Source organism: Nematostella vectensis, chromosome 13, assembly GCF_932526225.1.
Source record: "Nematostella vectensis chromosome 13, jaNemVect1.1, whole genome shotgun sequence".
Lineage (NCBI taxonomy): Eukaryota > Metazoa > Cnidaria > Anthozoa > Actiniaria > Edwardsiidae > Nematostella > Nematostella vectensis.
This window is the reverse complement of record NC_064046.1, coordinates 11,828,420-11,848,832: the sequence shown is the minus strand read 5'-3', so window position 1 is coordinate 11,848,832 and position 20,413 is coordinate 11,828,420. Positions and strand designations below refer to the sequence as shown.

The 20,413-nt window shown below is 38.8% G+C and overlaps 1 protein-coding gene and 1 long non-coding RNA gene across 4 annotated transcripts; one reads left to right on the top strand and one right to left on the bottom strand.

Annotated features, from left to right (window-relative positions):
• Positions 1–949: 949 nt before the first annotated feature.
• Positions 950–2,913, bottom strand: LOC125559049. The gene is made up of 2 exons (XR_007306301.1): positions 2,803–2,913; positions 950–1,058 (listed from the first exon to the last, which is right to left on the bottom strand). It is a non-coding gene; the product is annotated as an uncharacterized LOC125559049 (long non-coding RNA).
• LOC5519504 (uncharacterized aarF domain-containing protein kinase 5) lies at positions 2,810–19,694 on the top strand. 3 transcript variants are annotated; one of them, XM_048720880.1, is made up of 15 exons: positions 2,811–3,146; positions 4,562–4,625; positions 5,120–5,296; positions 8,155–8,178; positions 8,250–8,390; positions 12,719–12,832; positions 13,797–13,928; positions 14,287–14,370; positions 14,518–14,599; positions 14,686–14,764; positions 15,489–15,580; positions 16,265–16,448; positions 17,453–17,527; positions 17,826–17,921; positions 19,167–19,694. In XM_048720880.1, exons 1-15 carry the CDS (start codon positions 2,863–2,865, stop codon positions 19,426–19,428), a joined length of 1,890 nt encoding a protein of 629 aa, XP_048576837.1. In that variant the 5' UTR covers positions 2,811–2,862; the 3' UTR covers positions 19,429–19,694. The 3 variants fall into 3 exon arrangements, with proteins under 3 accessions (XP_048576838.1, XP_048576837.1, XP_048576839.1); XM_048720881.1 differs by lacking the exon at positions 17,453–17,527 and having other exon boundaries at positions 2,810–3,146; XM_048720882.1 differs by lacking the exons at positions 2,811–3,146; positions 4,562–4,625; positions 5,120–5,296 and adding an exon at positions 7,731–7,841.
• The last annotated feature ends 719 nt before the right edge of the window (positions 19,695–20,413 follow it).

Here is a 20,413-nt window from a genome sequence, read left to right as displayed (position 1 = left end):
GAGAATTTGTAGGGGGGAGGGGTGGGGTATACTCATTTTTGTGGGGGAGGGGTGGGTTTAACCTTGCAGGCGTTTGACGTATGGAAAGCTCTCACGTACTAATCCACTTATGGATCGCACGAGGGTGTTAGATAAATTGCGCTACGCAAGTGAATCATCGTTTCAAATATATTAATAGAAAAAAGGCAAAATGACGATTTTCTATAGAATAATTTTTTGAAAGCGATAAAAATCCCTAAAAAGCGGGAGATTTGGTGCTCAACGCGGGAGAGCGGGAGAAGGGGTCCAAAATCTTGAGACTCCCGCCTAATGCGGGAGAGTTGACAGGTATGTGTACATACCCGAGATGTGTATTGGCGGAGCTTAGATTGCCTGTCTTGGAGGTATTCCGTATGTAGCGAAGTGAGGGGTTATGAGGGGATTACGCTCGTTGTTATACGAGTATTTGATGAAAATAGATATCGCTGTTTCCGGTTCCGGTTATTGTACATCCGGGTATTTATTATAACTTGTACATCCGGGTATTTATTCTAACTTTTGCCCAGGATTCTTTGTTGTTGGCAAAAACGTAGTTCTTGTTGTTTCACGGAAAACCCGACTTCTCAAGTTAATTTTATTTTAATTAATAATCCCGGCATATTTGACATTGAATGGGGCACCAAAAATATTAAACCTTTATCTAAGAGCAATATTCCAATGACAGCTGTATGGTGTGGATATCTACATCTACATCTACATTGTTAATCCACAAAGGGGTTACCATCACTGTGGATATAAATTAATTGTATAAGTAAATAAATAAATAAATACATTAATTAATTAATTAACTAAAAAAAAAATAATAATAATAAAAATAATAATAAGGCAGAATAAAAATAATAATAATAAGGCAGAATAAAAAAAGATGAAATAAAGTAATACGATAAAAATCGTTTAAACAACATAATTGGTATTAATATAATTTTATTAATTTAATTTTATTTTATTCGTTCTCTAAAAATATCTGCACTAGTGGAATCCAGGGTGAGGCGGGCAGCTTGTTCCATTCTTTTATTGTCCTACAGAAAAACGAGTTCTTATAAGCTTCTGTTCTTGGACATAACTCGATAAATTTATCTGGATGAGAGCTGCGTAATTGGCGGGTGCGTCTATCAATATATCAACTCTGATAACAACACACAACACACAACCGAGTGAATGGCCGTGTATGGTGTGGATGGTTGTGGATGGTGTGGATAGCTGTGTATGGCCGTGTATAGTGTGGATAGCCGTGTATGGTGTGGATAGCCGTGTATGGTGTGGATAGCTGTGTATGGCTGTGTATGGTGTGGATAGCTGTGTATGGTGTGGATGGTATGTATGGTGTAGATAGCCGTGTATGGTGTGGATAGCTGTGTATGGTGTGGATAGCTGTGGATGATGTGGATAGCTGAGTATGGCCGTGTATGGTGTGGATGGTTGTGGATGGTGTGGATAGATAGCTGTGTATGGCTGTGTATGATGTGGATAGCTGTGTATGGTGTGGATAGCTGTGGATGGTGTGTATGGCGTGGATAGCTGTGGATGGTGTAGATAGCTGTGTATGGTGTGGATAGCTGTGTGTATGGTGTAGATAGCTGTGTATAGGGTGGATAGCTGTGTATAGGGTGGATAGCTGTGTATGGTGTGGATAGCTGTGTATGGTGTGGATAGCTCTGGATGGTGTGGATAGCTGAGTATGGCCGTGTATGGTGTGGATGGTTGTGGATGGTGTGGATAGCTGTGTATGGCCGTGTATAGTGTGGATAGCCGTGTATGGTGTGGATAGCCGTGTATGGTGTGGATAGCTGTGAATGGTGTGTATGGCTGTGGATGGTTGTGGATGGTGTGGATAGCTGTGTATGGTGTGTATTGCTGTGTATGGTGTGGATAGCTGTGTATGGTGTGGATAGCTGTGCATGGTGTGGATAGTTGTGGATAGCTGTGTATGGTGTGGATAGTTGTGAATGGTGTGTATGGCTGTGTATGGTTGTGGATGGTGTGGATAGCTGTGTATGGTGTGTATGGCTGTGTATGGTGTGGATAGCTGTCGGGTGTGTATGGTGTGGATAGCTGTGTATGGTGTGGATAGCTGTGGATGGTTGTGGATGGTGTGGATAGCTGTGTTTGGCTGTGTATGGTGTGGATAGCTGTGTATGGTGTGGATAGCTGTGTATGGTGTTGATAGCTGTGTATAGCTGTGTATGGTGTGTATAGCTGTGGATAGCTGTGTATAGCTGTGTATGGTGTGTATAGCTGTGGATAGCTGTGTATGGCTGTGTATGGTGTGGATGGTTGTGGATGGTAAGGATAGCTGTGTATGGTGTGGATAGCTGTGTATGGTGTGGATAGCTGTGTATGGTGTGGATAGCTGTGTATAGCTGTGTATGGTGTGGATAGCTGTGTATGGTGTGGATAGCTGTGTATGGTGTGGATAGCTGTGTATGGTGTGGATAGCTGTGTATGGTGTAGATAGCTGTGTATGGCTGTGTATTGTGTGGATAGCTGTGTATGGTGTGTATAGTGTGGATAGCTGTGTATGGCTGTGGATGGTTGTGTATGATGGGGATAGCTGTGTATGGTGTGGATAGCTGTGTATGGTGTGGATAGCTGTGTATGTCGTGGATAGCTGTGTATGGTGTAGATAGCTGTGTATGGTGTGGATAGCTGTGTATGGTGTAGATAGCTGTGTATAGTGTAGATTGCTGTGTATGGTGTGGATAGCTTTGTATGTGTGGGATATCTTATATGATACACTTCAGGTTACGTACTTAAAGTACTTACCTATTTACTCTTGCCGAATCCGCTGACCACCCTAATTCTCTTGTGGAAAATCGCGCTGAAATGTTGTTCTATCGAATTTTGCAAAAAACTCTAACTTCAAATCCTAATACTTCGGCTCGACCTTGCTTAAGAATATTCAAAGCAACGTGTAAAGTACGATGGAAGTCTGACATTACATCGATCAACCAGAGATCTGCGAGCTTGGCTTGGAGTCGAAAGTTGAGAGTTCTCGCATTTGTTGGTGTCCCGCTTGTTGGATATGGGGTCTATTTTTCACAGCCATGGGATCCCATGAAGAGAAGAAAACTTCGGGTAGTACTTGAGAGCGTTGTTAGATTTTTCAGGTACGCGATGGATGAAAAATTGCAATTGGTTATGTAATAAGATATTTACAAGTGGCTGCGTGACCTTGATTCTTTGAGCGTAAAACGATCACGACACGAACTTCGGCCGCCTTATATGGCAATGTAGGGTTTTATATGATGTAACGGTAAGGTATATGCTTATTGATATACCGTAATTAATCTAATAAACGCCCCTTATCTAAAGAATGCCTCCTATGAGCCCCCCCCCCCCCCCCTAAGTTTACACGTTTGTAATTAAATTCCCTCTCTGATAATAACCCCCTTCTATTTAATGCCCCCCCTCCCCCCCCTCCCAGCCTCAAAACAAACAACATTTCGGTAATACAAATCAAGTTTAATTAACCTGAGTTTTGCTTCTACTGGGTGAGACTTGCTTAATGTCAAGAAATGCTGGCTACGCAGGCTATAATTTCACGTGATCCTGATGAGACTAGAACCCCACTGCACTTTGGTTTATTATATTTTCAAAGATTGTAAAGAACACCCTTCTCTGATAAACGTGTCCCATCTATCGAATGCCCCCCCTTGGACCATCGAAATTTAATAAGCGCCCTAGGCGTTTATTAGATAATTTCAGTAATGCACTAGTCAACTGAAACCCCACCCCCATGGTCCCAGGGGAGGATGGCGGATTAGGCGTGCATAAAAAGGAGGATGTGCGCCCCCCCCCCCTTGGCGGCCCAAAAGTAGGTCATTTCTTATTAAGAACTCTTATGCTTTTTCCATATGATACCCATAACTGTGCACCCCCCTCAGCCCATCCTGGTTACGTACCTGGGAATATTTTGTTCAAAGTCTTATCAATGCTCTGCTCTAATTAACTTAATTTAAAGAGTCTGAATAACATATCTGGCCTTTATATTTTCCTGACCTGAGCTACTACAATGCTCTCACAAATGCTGGCTACCAAGATCTTTCTACTTGGCAAAGAGAGGGCACCAGCTTTCCTGAACTCAGTATGCGCATTGCAGCTCATTGCTTGGCGTAATCAGCACCCACCACCATGGGTATTCGCCAAGTCGGCAAAGAGCAATATAATCATTTCTAGGCCTCATACTGAGCATGTAAAAAGTATTTTTATGTTTTGCCATTAATGCATTTACCTGTTTTTCATGTCTGTCTAGTACCATGTATTCAGTTTATGTATGCAGAAATAGATTCCTATGACCTTATAAAAAGTCAGTTAATGTGAAAAACCCCTCTGATAAAAAACTGCTGGGGTGGAATGGCAGTACAGTACCTCCCCCCTTTCCCCTTAAAAGACATTCTTTTTTTGGGTGGGGGGATGTAGGACTTTTTAGGGGACAATTGGTGCCATATGGAAGGGTATGGAAAGGGGGTGGCTTATTTTTACCTTTAAGCTTTTACTTTCCTTTTAAATACACTCCTTGCAGGTCTTTCCATGTTGGGCTGACTATATCCCTAGACTACATGTGGTCACTTCATGGTATAGATCCTGTAAGTACTATTTTGTAATGGACTATCATGCCTTTTGCCTTTGATATTGCATGAAAATTTCACTACTTAAAAATTTTGGCACCTGTATATTTTGCATGACTTAATTTTTAACATTTTACTAGAAAATTGGATTCACTCTAAGATTTTCCTAAATAAAAAGTTGATGCCCTACTTCAAATAAAACAAAATGTGTAATATGTTAACTACCTAAAGTGCAAGACACACTACTCTGCCCACCAAGACAAAATTTTTAAGAAAGAAACAAACAAAGATTGTTGGCCATCAAGAAGGCAAGATTCATTGTTTTCATTGTATCAAACTTAAACTTTTGTTTCGATGTGTACTTTACTTTTCTGATAATTATTTTGAATACAGAAATTAGTGAAATTAAAGTGACATAAAAAATTATTGTAATAAGTTTTCCTGCTTAACAGTGGTTATTATATACTAAATAGAAAACCAATGGTGCTTATAAGAGAATGATTTCTCGCTAGGATGATGAGGCATACAAGGTTGCAATTGCTGATTGCCACCAGAGAGCAGCTGACCGGATTGTAATTGGAGCCATGAGGAACGGTGGCTTGTACGTCAAATTAGGCCAGGGGCTGGCCTGCTTTAACCACATCCTCCCTAGGCAGTACATTGACACATTACAAGTACTAAGAGATAAAGTATGTACATTGACACATTACAAGTACAAGTACTAAGAGATAAAGTAGGTACATTGACACATTACAAGTACTAAGAGATAAAGTAGGTACATTGACACATTACAAGTACTAAGAGGTAAAGTATGTACATTGACACATTACAAGTACTAAGAGATAAAGTATGTACATTGACACATTACAAGTACTAAGAGGTAAAGTATGTACATTGACACATTACAAGTACTAAGAGATAAAGTATGTACATTGACACATTACAAGTACTAAGAGATAAAGTATGTACATTGACACATTACAAGTACTAAGAGATAAAGTATGTACATTAACACATTACAAGTACTAAGTGATAAAGTATGTACATTGATACATTACAAGTACTAAGAGATAAAGTATGTACATTTATACATTACAAGTACTAAGAGATAAAGTATGTACGAGACATTACAAGTACTAAGTGATAAAGTATGTACATTGACACATTACAAGTACTAAGAGATAAAGTATGTACATTGACACATTACAAGTACTAAGTGATAAAGTATGTACATTGACACATTACAAGTACTAAGAGATAAAGTATGTACATTGATACATTACAAGTACTAAGAGATAAAGTATGTACATTTATACATTACAAGTACTAAGAGATAAAGTATGTACGAGACATTACAAGTACTAAGTGATAAAGTATGTACATTGACACATTACAAGTACTAAGAGATAAAGTATGTACATTGACACATTACAAGTACTAAGAGATAAAGTAGGTACATTGACACATAACAAGTACTAAGAGATAAAGTATGTACATTGACACATTACAAGTACTAAGTGATAAAGTATGTACATTGACACATTACAAGTACTAAGAGATAAAGTATGTACATTGACACATTACAAGTACTAAGTGATAAAGTATGTACATTGACACATTACAAGTACTAAGTGATAAAGTATGTACATTGACACATTACAAGTACTAAGAGATAAAGTATGTACATTGACACATTACAAGTACTAAGTGATAAAGTATGTACATTGACACATTACAAGTACTAAGAGATAAAGTATGTACATTGACACATTACAAGTACTAAGTGATAAAGTATGTACATTGATACATTACAAGTACTAAGAGATAAAGTATGTACATTGACACATTACAAGTACTAAGTGATAAAGTATGTACATTGACACATTACAAGTACTAAGAGGTAAAGTATGTACATTGATACATTACTAGTACTAAGAGGTAAAGTATGTACATTGACACATTACAAGTACTAAGAGATAAAGTATGTACATTGACACATTACAAGTACTAAGTGATAAAGTATGTACATTGATACATTACAAGTACTAAGAGATAAAGTATGTACATTGACACATTACAAGTACTAAGTGATAAAGTATGTACATTGACACATTACAAGTACTAAGAGGTAAAGTATGTACATTGATACATTACTAGTACTAAGAGGTAAAGTATGTACATTGACACATTACAAGTACTAAGAGATAAAGTATGTACATTGATACATTACAAGTACTAAGAGGTAAAGTATGTACATTGACACATTACAAGTACTAAGTGATAAAGTATGTACATTGACACATTACAAGTACTAAGTGATAAAGTATGTACATTGACACATTACAAGTACTAAGAGATAAAGTATGTACATTGACACATTACAAGCACTAAGAGGTAAAGTATGTACATTGACACATTACAAGTACTAAGTGATAAAGTATGTACATTGACACATTACAAGTACTAAGAGATAAAGTATGTACATTGACACATTACAAGTACTAAGAGATAAAGTATGTACATTGACACATTACAAGTACTAAGTGATAAAGTATGTACATTGACACATTACAAGTACTAAGAGGTAAAGTATGTACATTGATACATTACTAGTACTAAGAGGTAAAGTATGTACATTGACACATTACAAGTACTAAGAGATAAAGTATGTACATTGACACATTACAAGTACTAAGTGATAAAGTATGTACATTGATACATTACAATACTAAGAGATAAAGTATGTACATTGACACATTACAAGTACTAAGTGATAAAGTATGTACATTGACACATTACAAGTACTAAGAGGTAAAGTATGTACATTGATACATTACTAGTACTAAGAGGTAAAGTATGTACATTGACACATTACAAGTACTAAGAGATAAAGTATGTACATTGATACATTACAAGTACTAAGAGGTAAAGTATGTACATTGACACATTACAAGTACTAAGTGATAAAGTATGTACATTGACACATTACAAGTACTAAGTGATAAAGTATGTACATTGACACATTACAAGTACTAAGAGATAAAGTATGTACATTGACACATTACAAGTACTAAGAGGTAAAGTATGTACATTGACACATTACAAGTACTAAGTGATAAAGTATGTACATTGACACATTACAAGTACTAAGAGATAAAGTATGTACATTGACACATTACAAGTACTAAGAGATAAAGTATGTACATTGACACATTACAAGTACTAAGAGATAAAGTATGTAACTATTAAGCTGTTAATCAGTGATAAATTATGGGCAATACTCTCAGAGAATGGCTGTGTGTGTGTACTATGCTGTGAGAAAGAAGTACATAAGAGCAGATATTTATATTGTTTTAAATTGATCTATTATTTCAATAACTGCCAATGCCAATGACCAGAACATTTTTTTATGAATAAAAAAAAATTTTAAACCTCCTTACCTGAAACTTGAAACAAAAGGGCAACATTTGTCTATTAGCATACAATTTTTCCAGTCTCAAGGTTAATAATGTTTACAATAATCACAGTCTATTGTTATCTTTTTCAGGCACTAAGAAGGGAAGCTGGAGAGGTAAAAAGACTTTTACAGTAAATCAATATTTTTATCTATATTCCTACAAAGTCTATCATATTGTGTGACAGGTAGACCAGCTTTTTATGGAAGATTTTGGGAAAAAGCCATCTGAGATGTTTGCCGAATTTGATGAAGAACCCTTGGCAGCTGCTAGCCTTGCCCAAGTCCACCGCGCTGTTGGCCACGATGGTCAAGAGTTAGCTATCAAGGTACACAAGTGTGATCTAACAAGCAATATCATGGGGGATAACCAAAATAACTATCCTTGTTTATTTTATATGACCATTGATCTTTGATTATGGCAATATTTTGGTTTGAATTTCTCACATTGATCAGAAATGGAATAAAAATGGTACTTTTATGTAGGTCTTGGTACAGGCTGTACATTCACGCAGACTTTGAAAATTTTAGCTCAAGCCTCAATTAAAACAACTAGATGTAAACTCATAAAGCAACAAGATGTATGTTAATTAAGTATATAGAGCCAAGGAGTTGTGTAAGAAAAAAGCTTATGTTCACACTGCTGACGGCTATATTTTGGTTAAAACTCCAGTCAGAATTCACCGCGAGGATGACCTGGAGGAGTTAGTTTTTGAAGTGAATGAAGAAATAACTCCAAGCTAAGACCCAGATGAAGCAGCTACTAAATAAACTGACCAATGGAGTTTTGCAAGAAGAAACAGCTAGTTTTGCAAGTCCAGTTGTTAAAAAGAAGTTAATTCTCTGACGTGGTCAGTTCAATCAGAACATGTTTCGGACTTTGCAGATTCTGTTTTCTGTTTGTTTTGTTCTTTATTTTATAAATGGAGCATGAGTGTTTGTTTTCACTAGTATATACAGCAGCTTTGATTGGACGAGGTAAGCAACTTTTTTTTTTCTTTTCACCTCAAATGCTTTAATTGGCTGTTCGTTAGGTTTATTTTTGCTATTTGTTATTCTAATTGTACTCCTTTTTTATTTCTGGGTCTGTTCACCCTAACCCCGGTCCCAGACAGTCGGGGTTACAGGTTGCATTTGAATATGCGTAGTTCTTCCTTAACCCATTGACTCCTGGCTTTTTTGGAGCTGAATTTACAAAAAACAGACTGAAAACAGATACCTTCCCCCTATTCTGAGTTTTATACAGCCCGTCAAAGTCAAACACAGCTGCACCTAGTCAGCAGTATCCCAGCTTTCCAACAGTGCTTTGCGGTCCCCACTTTTAATCCCTCGTCGTTGTGCTGAAGCCAGCACAATTTGATGGTTGCTTGTATTTTTCATCAAAAATACAGCTATGAGCATATTAGGAGAGTGTCTCAGGACATCATGAAGTCTTTTGGGGCATAATTGAGTGCTTTGCTTATGGATATTTGCAAGCAAAGGTGGATTCATGATGATTTTTTCTTGTTTGGCTTTGCCTGGATGAGAAAATAATTTTCTAATGAATCACCACAGCTCTCCTAAATGCTGTCTTTTCTGAAACCAAATTGATTCCAAAATTGTTTACACTGCTATTCTGGGTCTGTATGACCTGGAATTGATTTGTTTGGCTTCGGGGTGAAAAGGCTTATAAAAAAACATCTGACTTTGGGGAGAGGAGTGTTGACTGGCCCTCCCCTCGTGAATTTTCCCCTGGATCTCCCAGAATGCTTTGCAATACGTAAAGATATTTTCGTGGTTGTACAATCCTTCAAGGAATGGACATTGTGTTTTGAGGCTAAGGAAATGTACCTGGAGGATCAGAATAAAGGTATCTATTTGTGTCTTGAGCTGTGTTTGCTGATCTCTCTCCCTTGTGTGGTATTTTGAGCGTTTTATTGAGAGGGGTGATTCTGCTTTTCTCTCCTTGTTCGACTTATACTGGTATATCACAGGCTAGGTTAAAGTTTTTTGAAAATGCTCCCATAGGTTTGTAATATGGACTATAAACTACAAGTCTGCTCAATTTGATCTAAAACCGTTAAATACCTGTCAAGATACTTAAGGGGAGGGGGGCAATAAATTAAAACGAAAATTAGTTTATTTGAGAAATCAGCTCTTAAAGTTTGATAAATGAGTTTTGAAAGCAAAACCACAGTAGTTAGGCTTTATGCTTGGTATAGAATGAATTAGACTGCCATAGAATCACAATTTATCATCTACTTAGTGTTTCTTTGCTCTTTTCTTCCTCCTATTAAAGCCTCCTGCCTCATATGTTGTGCCTTCCCGTTCTAACCTAAGCTCTTCGTCCCTCTTCCTTGCCAAACTCCTTGCCTGTTTGTACTTCCTATGCTGGTCACTAGCTCTCTTCTCTCCCTTTTCTACTCTCTCCCTATCTCTTCTATTACTCTCTTTCTCTGTATGACAACCCACTTCAATCCCCGCCCTTCTCATGATTTCACGCTTCCCGGTAGCACCCAGACTGAAGTGGATAGCCGCAGACCCAACAGCCATCTCCACTCTCTCCCTCCCAGGCCATTTATGCTTTGGGCACCTGGCCAACGCCAAAGCATTTAAAGATTCATTCGCATTATGTGTGTAGCCATTTTAATGTTGTACCTACTCCAACTCCTAGTACAAATGTGGGCGTTAAGCTTTTCAATTTCTTAGAATGTAATAACTTGAGCCAACTCATTAAGGAACCAACCCGGATAACGGAGACCACTGAAACAACTCTAGATCTTATTATGACTGACTCCACAGAGATGTTTCTATATTCTGGCACCTTTAGTCCACCAGCTAATTGTGATCACTGTTTTATTTTTGCTAAATTACGATTTCCTGTTTATAAACCCAAATGTTATCCTAGAAAAGTTTGGAATTTTCAAAATATTGATGTGAATTGTCTGAATAATGCTTTTATTGAGGCTGAGTGGGATAATGTGTTTTTGCTGTCAAGTGAAGGTTCCATTGATCATTTTTGTTCAAGTGGACCGAATTGTTTCTGTCCGTGGCTCGGCGCTTTATACCTTACAAGAGCGTGACGATTCGTCCGCGCGATAACCCGTGGATGTATGGTGGTATACGTAGAGCAATGCGAAAACATGATCGTTTAATTGAAAGTGTATAACAATGATTAGTGTATTTCAAATTGGACTGCTTATTGTCAGCAGAGGAATACAGTTGTAAGCTTGGTTCGTAAAGCTAAAGATGTTTATAATATCAAAATTAATGATACTCTCTCTGATCCCTCAACTTCTTCTAAAACGTGGTGGCGGATAGCAAAGTCTTTTTATGGTTCTAAGGCTGGCGTGTCCATTCCTCCGATTGTTGAGAACGAGCAACAGATATTCGAACCTGAACAAAAGGCGAATATTTTTAATAAGTTCTTTATTAACTAGGCTTTTCTTCCCTCTGTACGTCCAAATCTTCCCAGGTTAAATAACTCTTGCCTTTTACCTGATTTTTCAACAACTGACGAAGAAGTCTTTGAAGTTATTATTGGCCTTGATAACACCAAGGCTTGTGGGCCCGATGGTATAAGTAATAAGTTAATTAAGATATGTCAGTATGGAATTTGGGCTCCTTTGACACGATTAATTAAAATCTATCTCTTGCCCTTTGTGAATATCCTGAACAGTGGAAATTAGCTAATGTATTACCACTTTCCAAACGTGATAATAGACAACTCAAGGATGATTATCGTCCTGTTTCACTTCTCTCTTGCCTTGGCAAAATTTGTGGGAGAATTGTTTTTAAAAAGCTTTAGTATTTTTATCTTGATCGCACTGGCTTTTTCTATAGACTCCAATCTGGTTCCGCCAACAACTAATTAGGCTAATTCCGCCTCAACTAATTAGGTGTAACCACCCCAATAGGCCATTTCAGCTAAAAGCTTGCATACTCAAAGAATAGAAACCTGTTGGGTTGGCTTCACCGTTCATAATGGGGGCAATATCATTCGGATTAAATGTGGGAGAAGTTTAGCAAAAAAACGCCATCTTAGCTCCGGAATCGGGAAGAACATCCCGGATCTTTTATTAGCATAATTAAACATTACCTAACACAGGGAACCCTTGATGAGATCTTACTCTAACAAAACCTACCTCAACTCTACCCTTATGTAGCACACACCTTTATAAGCTTGCACCAAACGAAGCATGTGCTGAATGCTGGTAGTTGAGGTGGGTTTCCATGTCAAGTGCGTGTGCATGCTTATAGTTGGAAGGGCCTAATACACCATTAAGATCAAACGTCCTTTACTGTCGAACCCGTTGTATCACGACCCGCGTTTTTAAAAAAACGATTTCTTTTGGTTTTCTGTCCCGTCAGTTAAACCATTCTGAGCCAATCAGAGTCTCGCTTTGTGCACTTCCCTGGCTATGCTCTGGACGAAAACCAGACAGTGTCGGGGCAGAAAGCCAGGAAACAGCACTAGGCGAGAGATGGCAAAAATCTGATTGGCTTAGAATAATTTGACTGGCGGAACAGAAAATCCCAAAAGTAAAAAACAAATCGATGTTTTGAAAATGCGGCGTCGCGATACAACGGATTCGACAGTAATAAATGACTTTTCTTGGTTCGTGCGCCTACCTATAGGGATACCATGGCCAATTTTTGTTGTATAATAATGTTTTAGGTCCAGTACATTGATTTAAGGGATCGTTATGATGGTGATCTATGGACTCTAAAGAAGCTGCTTGATATTATCGGCTGGATGCATCCAAAGTTTACTTTTGCATGGGTTTTAAATGTAAGTATATATTTTATTTCTTCTTACAGCCAAATCCGTTGTTGGGCGACCTCGGCGAATCCAAAATCCTTGTCTCGTTTGGGAATAGCGCGTAGTCAGACACAAGCTTTGGGGGCGGTTTGTCTGGTTTTGATTGTTTGGTTTGATTGACTACGCGCTGTTACCAAACGAAGAAAGGAATTTTCGATTCTGGCAGGTCGCGCAACAACGAATTTGGCTATAACAATTTTCAAACACATTCACATTTTTCTTTAATTTTATCTCTGTGCTATCGCTGCTGCGGGAATTCTGGAAGGGCGCGCAACAACGAATTTGGCTATAAAGGATTAGAAAAAGTTTGTTGACCTGTAGCTGGATCTCATTTAGGGTTATTCGGAAAAGTTTTGTCTCTCGGCCTCCCAGGGATCCCACGCTTTCGCTTGCTGGAAAACAAAACTATTCCAAATACCTCATTCTTCCTTATTTTCCCGCGTCTTAAATTTTCCGAAAAATTTCACGGCACATTTCGCGCTCTCGGAGAAAAATTGTAATAAGTTCAGGTGATTTAATTTCGCGAATTTGAAATTAATGAATGGATTAAAGGATACACACGGGAACGGGGCGATAATGGAAAGATACAAGACGCTCATAACTTCACACTAACTTGAGCCGGAATGGTCGAAAGAAAATACAGTTTATTCTGTTGAGGCGAATCCATAAATTAAAAGAATTGATAGACGATGGCTTGTTTTACCAAGGCTTGTTCATACGTTGTTTAAAACAGGGCTAATAAAATACAAATATATGATTTTTCTATATCCTTTTTCAAATTTTGTGAGATTAAAGTTCGCTGTCTTTAATTTTTCCCGAGTATTTGAATTTCGCGAATTTGAATCGCGGAATTCACAGCACGTCATGAACAAAAAATATGCTTGACCACTGTTAGAAAAATATGCTTGATCGTTGTCATAATGTTTTTCCTCAGGATTTAAAAGAAACGTTACGTCAAGAGTTGGACTTTGAGTTGGAGGGCCTTAATGGAGAGAGGTGCTACAACGAATTAAAGCATTTGGGCTATGTGCATGTACCCAAGATCCACTGGGGCATGACCACGAAGGTAACTGATATGTAGAATTGCAAAATCAATTTTGAAGGGATATCACTTTGGGTGTGGTCAACGACAGGAGCAAAAAATGGCAAGTTTTCCCAAAATAAGGTCGGGTTAACTTTGGTGGGCTTGAAGTTTTGCATAGAGGTTTCTTATGTTATGTAAACCAACATATTAAAAAGTGTTTTTTTACTAATAACTAGCAGGTCATCAGTGAATGCAATATACCAACTTTGAATATTCTTTTTGAACAGTATCCTTTATTTTAGAAGAAGAAAGGCTTTTTTTGGTTACGTTTTAGTTAACTTGTGTAGTATGAATGACTTGCTCCTTTTCCAACAGTATTCCTTTTTGTTTTTACGTGCAGCGTGTTCTGACGGCAGAGTTCATCAACGGCTGTCGAGTGGATGAACTTGAGAAGATAAAGAAGATAGGACTTGATGTTGCTGATGTATGCTAGCTTTTGCATTGAGAATGCATCAAAGCGAGAATGAATAAGTTTAAGTTTAATGTCAATGCTATTACTTTAAGTCATCTTAGCTGGATCTTCAAAACGTATTTTATGATAATAGGTACTATTCTATGCTTCGGTATTAAGGTCGCTCATAAGATGATTCAAGCATTTGGGGAGCAGATTTTCCGTGGTGGATTTCTTCATGGTGACCCTCATGCTGCCAATGGTACCGAATCATTTCTTGGAAGAGTCCATTTATGATATTTTTTCATGGAACATTAGGAATATTCAGTTATCTGTTTTCCATTTCAGTTCTTGTCAGAAAGGGGAAAGACGGCAAGGCCGAGATCGTTATTATTGATCATGGATTATACGAGACACTTGCTTTAAGGTGAAAGCTCTTAGTAAAACTGCCCGTGTTTTTGTTTGTACTGTAGGTTATTTTATTATTGTGAGAATTTTTAAAGGGTGATCTTTACTGGCCAAGTTGTCCTGAAGTCGAGTGGTATTTACGTAGCCCCAGTGTCAGGCCCTTTTATCGTTCCCTATAAAGTACCGGGAAGCGATAAAAAGAGCTAGTATTTACGGTAATATCTGATGCCGGTGGCGATAAGAATGACTATAAAAGACCGGTCTTGAGGCCTTGAGCAACATGGTTATTGATGATACAGTATCTACAGTAATTTTATTGTGATGATTAGAAGTATAGCGGTGGTGGTAGGAACGATGATTGGCTCGCTTTTCGCATACACTGTTTTTTTATAAGAACATTTGTTACAAAATCGTCCAGCCTCACATTTCACCAAATTCTGAGAAGATACTAAGAACACGTCGAGGCTCAGATGGCAGCAGGTTTGTTAGTTTTGTAACATCCTTAAGAAGAGTTTTAACCTCAACATACTCCAAAAATAACAACGACACAGCCTCAACTGGAGATTAGACGATCTTATGTATAAAAAAATGTATAAACTAAGTTTCCAAGCTAATGAATATAAAGATGTATCATCGAATTAACAGTTTATCCGACAGCATTTGAAGTTACGAAGAGTAAAAGGCCGAGTTATAGTGAATCCTGGTGAGTGTGTCAAACATTGACTGCAAGTCCTTCATTCCAGGGACCGTGTAAGTCTCAGCATGTTGTGGCAGTCCATCGTTCTTAATGAGCAAGACAAGATGAAGTACTACAGTGCTCAACTAGGAGTCGAAGGTAATTCAGCTAATTGATAATGCGGTCTGAATGTAGTTATTCGATGTTTGCCTTGAGTGCATTGCTCTTGTTGCATTAATAGCTCGCTCATCCATTTTCCGTTACATCACTTCCATCTTCGGGGACCCAGGGCTTCGCGGAGACCGGAAGCGAATGTACGCGCAAAGACGAAAGAAAGAGGGGGAAAATACGTCTTTTCCTCTCATTTTTTCTCGCGCGCTTTCCGTGTCCCGATTTCCGCGATGCCCAGGGTCCCCAAGGATGCCCCACTTCTGGTTAATAAAAACCGTACGCGCTCACTCCTCATTTTTTCTCGCGCGCTTCCTGTGTCCCCGATCTCCGATGCCCTGGGTCCCCAAGGATGTAACACTTCTTGTGAATAAAAAACCGTACGCGCTCATCAACCGTGAAATAACAAATATATATTTTGATCCTTTGCGTAGTGTTCCGTAGTCTACCACGAGTCGTATAGCCGCAACATAATGTGCCTTTTTAGACAAAGAATTGTTCACATATTCTGTCCAAGAAAGCTTATTACTTACATGTCGTTAATTTTATCAAATGAGAGCTTAGGGTAAATGTCACATGTAGCGTTTCAATGCCAGTTTGTTTACTCAGCCAATGACAACTTAATGTTAGCTTCACACGGTATCTTTTTAACCAATGAAAACTATTTATCTCCAGACTATGAGAACTTTACCCAGATGCTTCTTCAACGGCCGTTTGCCTGGAACAGTGCAGGGATGCTTTTCACGACCCAGGTCACAGAGGAAGACTTTGAAATAATGACCAAACTGGCACAAGGACACTTCGAGAGGGTCATCACCATCTTGAAACAGCTACCAAGGTCCATGTTGCTGGTGTTCAGGTGAGTCTCGCATTGCAGTAATCAGTAATCATTCTTAAAAAGCCTCTGACAGCCGCCATATTATCATTCTAGTAAAGTACCAAAGGGTAAGGAAGCATCCATTTCCATCAGCTGATTTGGGGAAGTTGTTGCGATATTTTCAATTCAATTTGGTCAATAGAGCATAAGATTTTATTTTTAAGGTTTTTATTTTGGGGTTTCTTCTCATAATTCGGTTTCAATGTTGATTTGAAACAATAACAAAGGTTGGGCTGACAAGGGCTATTTAAGGTTTGAGGAAAATTTTAAGCATTATTTCGGACAGCTCTTAAACTCCAAAATCATGTAAACTAACCAAAATCCTAGTCCTTCTTACTTCTTCTCTGCCTGATAGAAAAAATGGAAAGTCGAGGTTTAATTCCAAAATTCTACATTTCCGAGGGCACAAGCTTTTGTACAAGCCTGTTGTTTTTGATTATAGTATACACGTGTACGGTAACCTTTAAAGTTGATACTGTTGCGTTGGGCAAAATTTCGTGTTTTCAATCAAATTTCACGTACATTACCTAAAATACGATGTTTGACAATATTTCAACACATTCAGGTACCATAAATTTTATAGGAATTAGCCAGCTTTTCAAATTAAAGGAATAAAACGTTTTCGGGCCCGAGAATGTTCGGGTGTTTCGAGAAACGAGCCCCTGGAACGAAAGATACCCGCCTCAGAGAATAGGGAACATGAGCATGAAAGAATAGACATGAAAGAGTGGTGTGGTGCGGTACCATTTTGAAATAAGCTTGTGGAACTTCAGAAAAAAATGTTACTCACCTGCACAATATCGAATCACACAAAGCATCGATTTCCATCGGTTTACTCAAGCGAGTAAACTGGGTTGTTTCAGGTAAATATATCCAGCTGTTAACTCTATTTTTTGTATTTGATGTAAAATACATTAGTTTGCCAATTATCTTTAAATTATCCTTAGTCTGCAACTATGCCAATTATCTGTGATTTCTGTTCATAGGAACCTGAACACGGTGAGAGCTGTAAATGACGATCTAGGTGCTCCAGTTGACAGATTTGTTATCATGGCAAAATGGTGAGATATCTTTTATTGACGTTCGCCGTACTATCTGTCGCTGTGATCAATCTGTTCGTTGTGTTGTTGCTGTTCGAAATACTATCTGTGGCTGCAATTGATCTCCTCTAATTGCGTCTGCCTTCATAGAGCTATCTGTGGCTAATGTAATGGATCCCTAATGATATTATTGTTATTGCTGTTTGCAGTGCTATCCGTGGCTGTAATTGATTTCCTCTGTTTGCGTGTGCCTTTCGGATAGCTATCTGTGGCTAATGAAATGGATCCCTACTAATATTATTGTTATTGCTGTTCGCAGTGCTATCCGTGGCTGTAATGAAGGCATCACGAACATATCATTGGTGGGAAAGGTGAAGACTTTCTGGCACACGACGTACCTCGATTTCAGAATAAGGTAAAGTTGCGATGTTCCCTGAGGAGAAGATAAACTACGGTAGGGTAATATTGAGGTAATGTAAGCAGGTCCTCAGGTGAGTTGAGTTTTCAGTATAAGTTGAGTACAAGCCCGTACCCAGGGGGTGGGGTGCAGGTAGTGCGAACGCACCACCCCCCCCCCCCCCCCCAACAACGGCCAAAGGTCCACTTTCGGTCCTGAATAGACGATCTATTTGTAGTCAAAACTAAGCATAAGCTAGATCACTCTGGTATGTAACCAAATCCGACAAAACAAACGTCCTGTGGAGATGCTGCAAATGCATCTTTCGGGTAGTCAGATTTTTATCAGAGAAATTGACCCCCCCCCCCCCTGAAAAATTAGTTCCACTTTTTCGGATTCCGCACCCCTCCCCCCCCCCCAAAAAGAAAAATCCTGGGTATGGGCCTGGAGTACATTAGTCATTATTTACAACAACCGCAATAATCAGTTTCTTGTCAGTGATCAGTTTCTTGTGTGGGGATTTTTATTTTTATTGTGAAATTGTCTCGGTCAAAATTTTGTTTTGCCACTTCCTCGGTTTGAAAAAAGATGGGCTGGGGCGGTAAGGTTAATTAGGGTGAGGTAGTGATGAATTGATATAAAGCGAGGTAGCGTGAGATAAATTGAGATGAGATGAGTTGAAGCACGGTGAGATAATGAAAAAAGGATAGGCGAGATGAAATAAAAAGAGGTATGAGTAAGTGAGATTAGGTAAGAACATAGGAGGTTAGGTGAGATGCGGCTGGTTTGAGGAATCGTTAGCTAAGGAGAGCTAAGGTAAGATGAGCTGAGCTGAGCTGAGCTGAGCTGAGCTGAGCTGAGCTGAGCTGAGCTGAGCTGAGATGAGGTGAGATGAGGTGAGATGAGTAAAGTCGAGGCGAGGCGAGGTGAGATGAGTAAAGGTGAGGCCAGGCCAGGCCAGCCCAGGCCAGGCCAGGCCAGGCCAGGCCAGGCCAGGCCAGGCCAGGCGAGGCGAGGCGAGGCGAGGCGAGGTGAGATGAGTAAAGATGAGGCGAGGCGAGGCGAGGCGAGGCAAGGCGAATCGAGGTGAAATGAAGTGAGATGAGTAAAGGTGAGGCGAGGCGAGGTGAAATGAAGTGAGATGAGTAAAGGCGAGGCGAGGCGAGATGAGTAAAGGCGAGGCGAGGCTGAGGAAGTGGAGTTAGGAGAGGTAAGATTCAATGAAGTGAGATTGAGTGCCTGATATCCGCTTCTCTAATCCAGATATCTCAGCTTCAAGGCTTGGCTGGTCGAGCGGTACTTGGGTGTTTTACAGTATCTAGGGCGTGCTCCTGACATGTCTGCTTTAACTGATAAGATGAAGACTCTGGAAGATCTAGACAGCTCAAGTGAAGAACAAGCTAATTCTAGTATCTTGAGGCAACTGGAATTCTCCGAACAATTCAGGGCGCGCGCTGAATTAGCAAATTCTTGGTTTTATCACATAATGGGTGGAGCATACACGCTACCGGAAATGGACGTGTGACAGCTGGCCGTCTGGGTAGCGCTTACGTCAAACCAGAAGTGCAACACCATAGTGTGGATAATTCTAAGTGCTCATTTTAATGACAGTTCGTAGAACCTGTTTAAGCAGCTCAAGGCATTTAACTTGACATTTCTGGCGAAACATATACATTTTTTACAGTGCCTACTGTGTATACATGCGACTATATATTATATGACATTTCAACCTGTAAGAAGTCCCACAAAAAGACTGCGACTTGACGAAAATAAAATATTTTCGATATAAAACTGCGAACTTGCTATGAAATGGTAGTGTCCATTTATCTATTTACTTTACTCGAAAATTTCGTGCACTTTTGTCGTAAACTATATTACCCTAATTACGGAAAACAGAAGGCTATTTCTTTTTTTGCTTTTAAACCTATTCAAATTTGGCTGCACTTGACTAAAAGTGTTGGTAATTTTGCGGCTATAGTGTTCTAAATACACGCTTTTTTATAAGAACCTTTTTTATGAGAACGTCCAGCCTGAGATTTCACCAATTTTCTAGGAATAGATTTAAGAAACCAATTCTTTTTTAGTCCCGATGCGTTATAAAATGTAGAATCAAATTGTGCTCATAGTATAAAAACATTATTGCTAAGTGTGTTTGTCTTCCTAATATTTCAATAGGTATTATATTCTTATATACACCAAAATTTTCAGCTTTAAAATGTCCCAAAAATAAGAACGGCCCATCCTCAACTGAAAATAAGATGTTCTTATAAAAAAAAGAATGTACCGTTTAAAATAAATATATTGATTGCTCTAACGACTTTTTGGGTGGCAATCTTGTGCGCGTTTAGGGTTTTTACGGCAAAATAACGAAACAAAAAGCAAATTTTTCAGCTCTTACCAATCTGCCATAAAGTTTCTTTGCCAGAAAGGGCTTATTTCCATTGAAAGTTTTTATATTTTCTTCCTTGTCTGGCGTGAAGGCCGCAGCCATTTCTGGGGTTTATTTTGGC

What these genes read in the sequence shown, in the direction of transcription:
- LOC5519504 (XM_048720880.1), top strand. Translation starts at nt 2,863, where the DNA reads ATGTTGTTCTATCGAATTTTGCAAAAAACTCTAACTTCAAATCCTAAT. An exon ending in TGCTCAACTAGGAGTCGAAG is followed by an intron (nt 15,581 to 16,264) that starts GTAATTCAGCTA and finishes ATTTATCTCCAG; the next exon opens with ACTATGAGAACTTTACCCAG. An exon ending in TTTGTTATCATGGCAAAATG is followed by an intron (nt 17,528 to 17,825) that starts GTGAGATATCTT and finishes TGCTGTTCGCAG; the next exon opens with TGCTATCCGTGGCTGTAATG.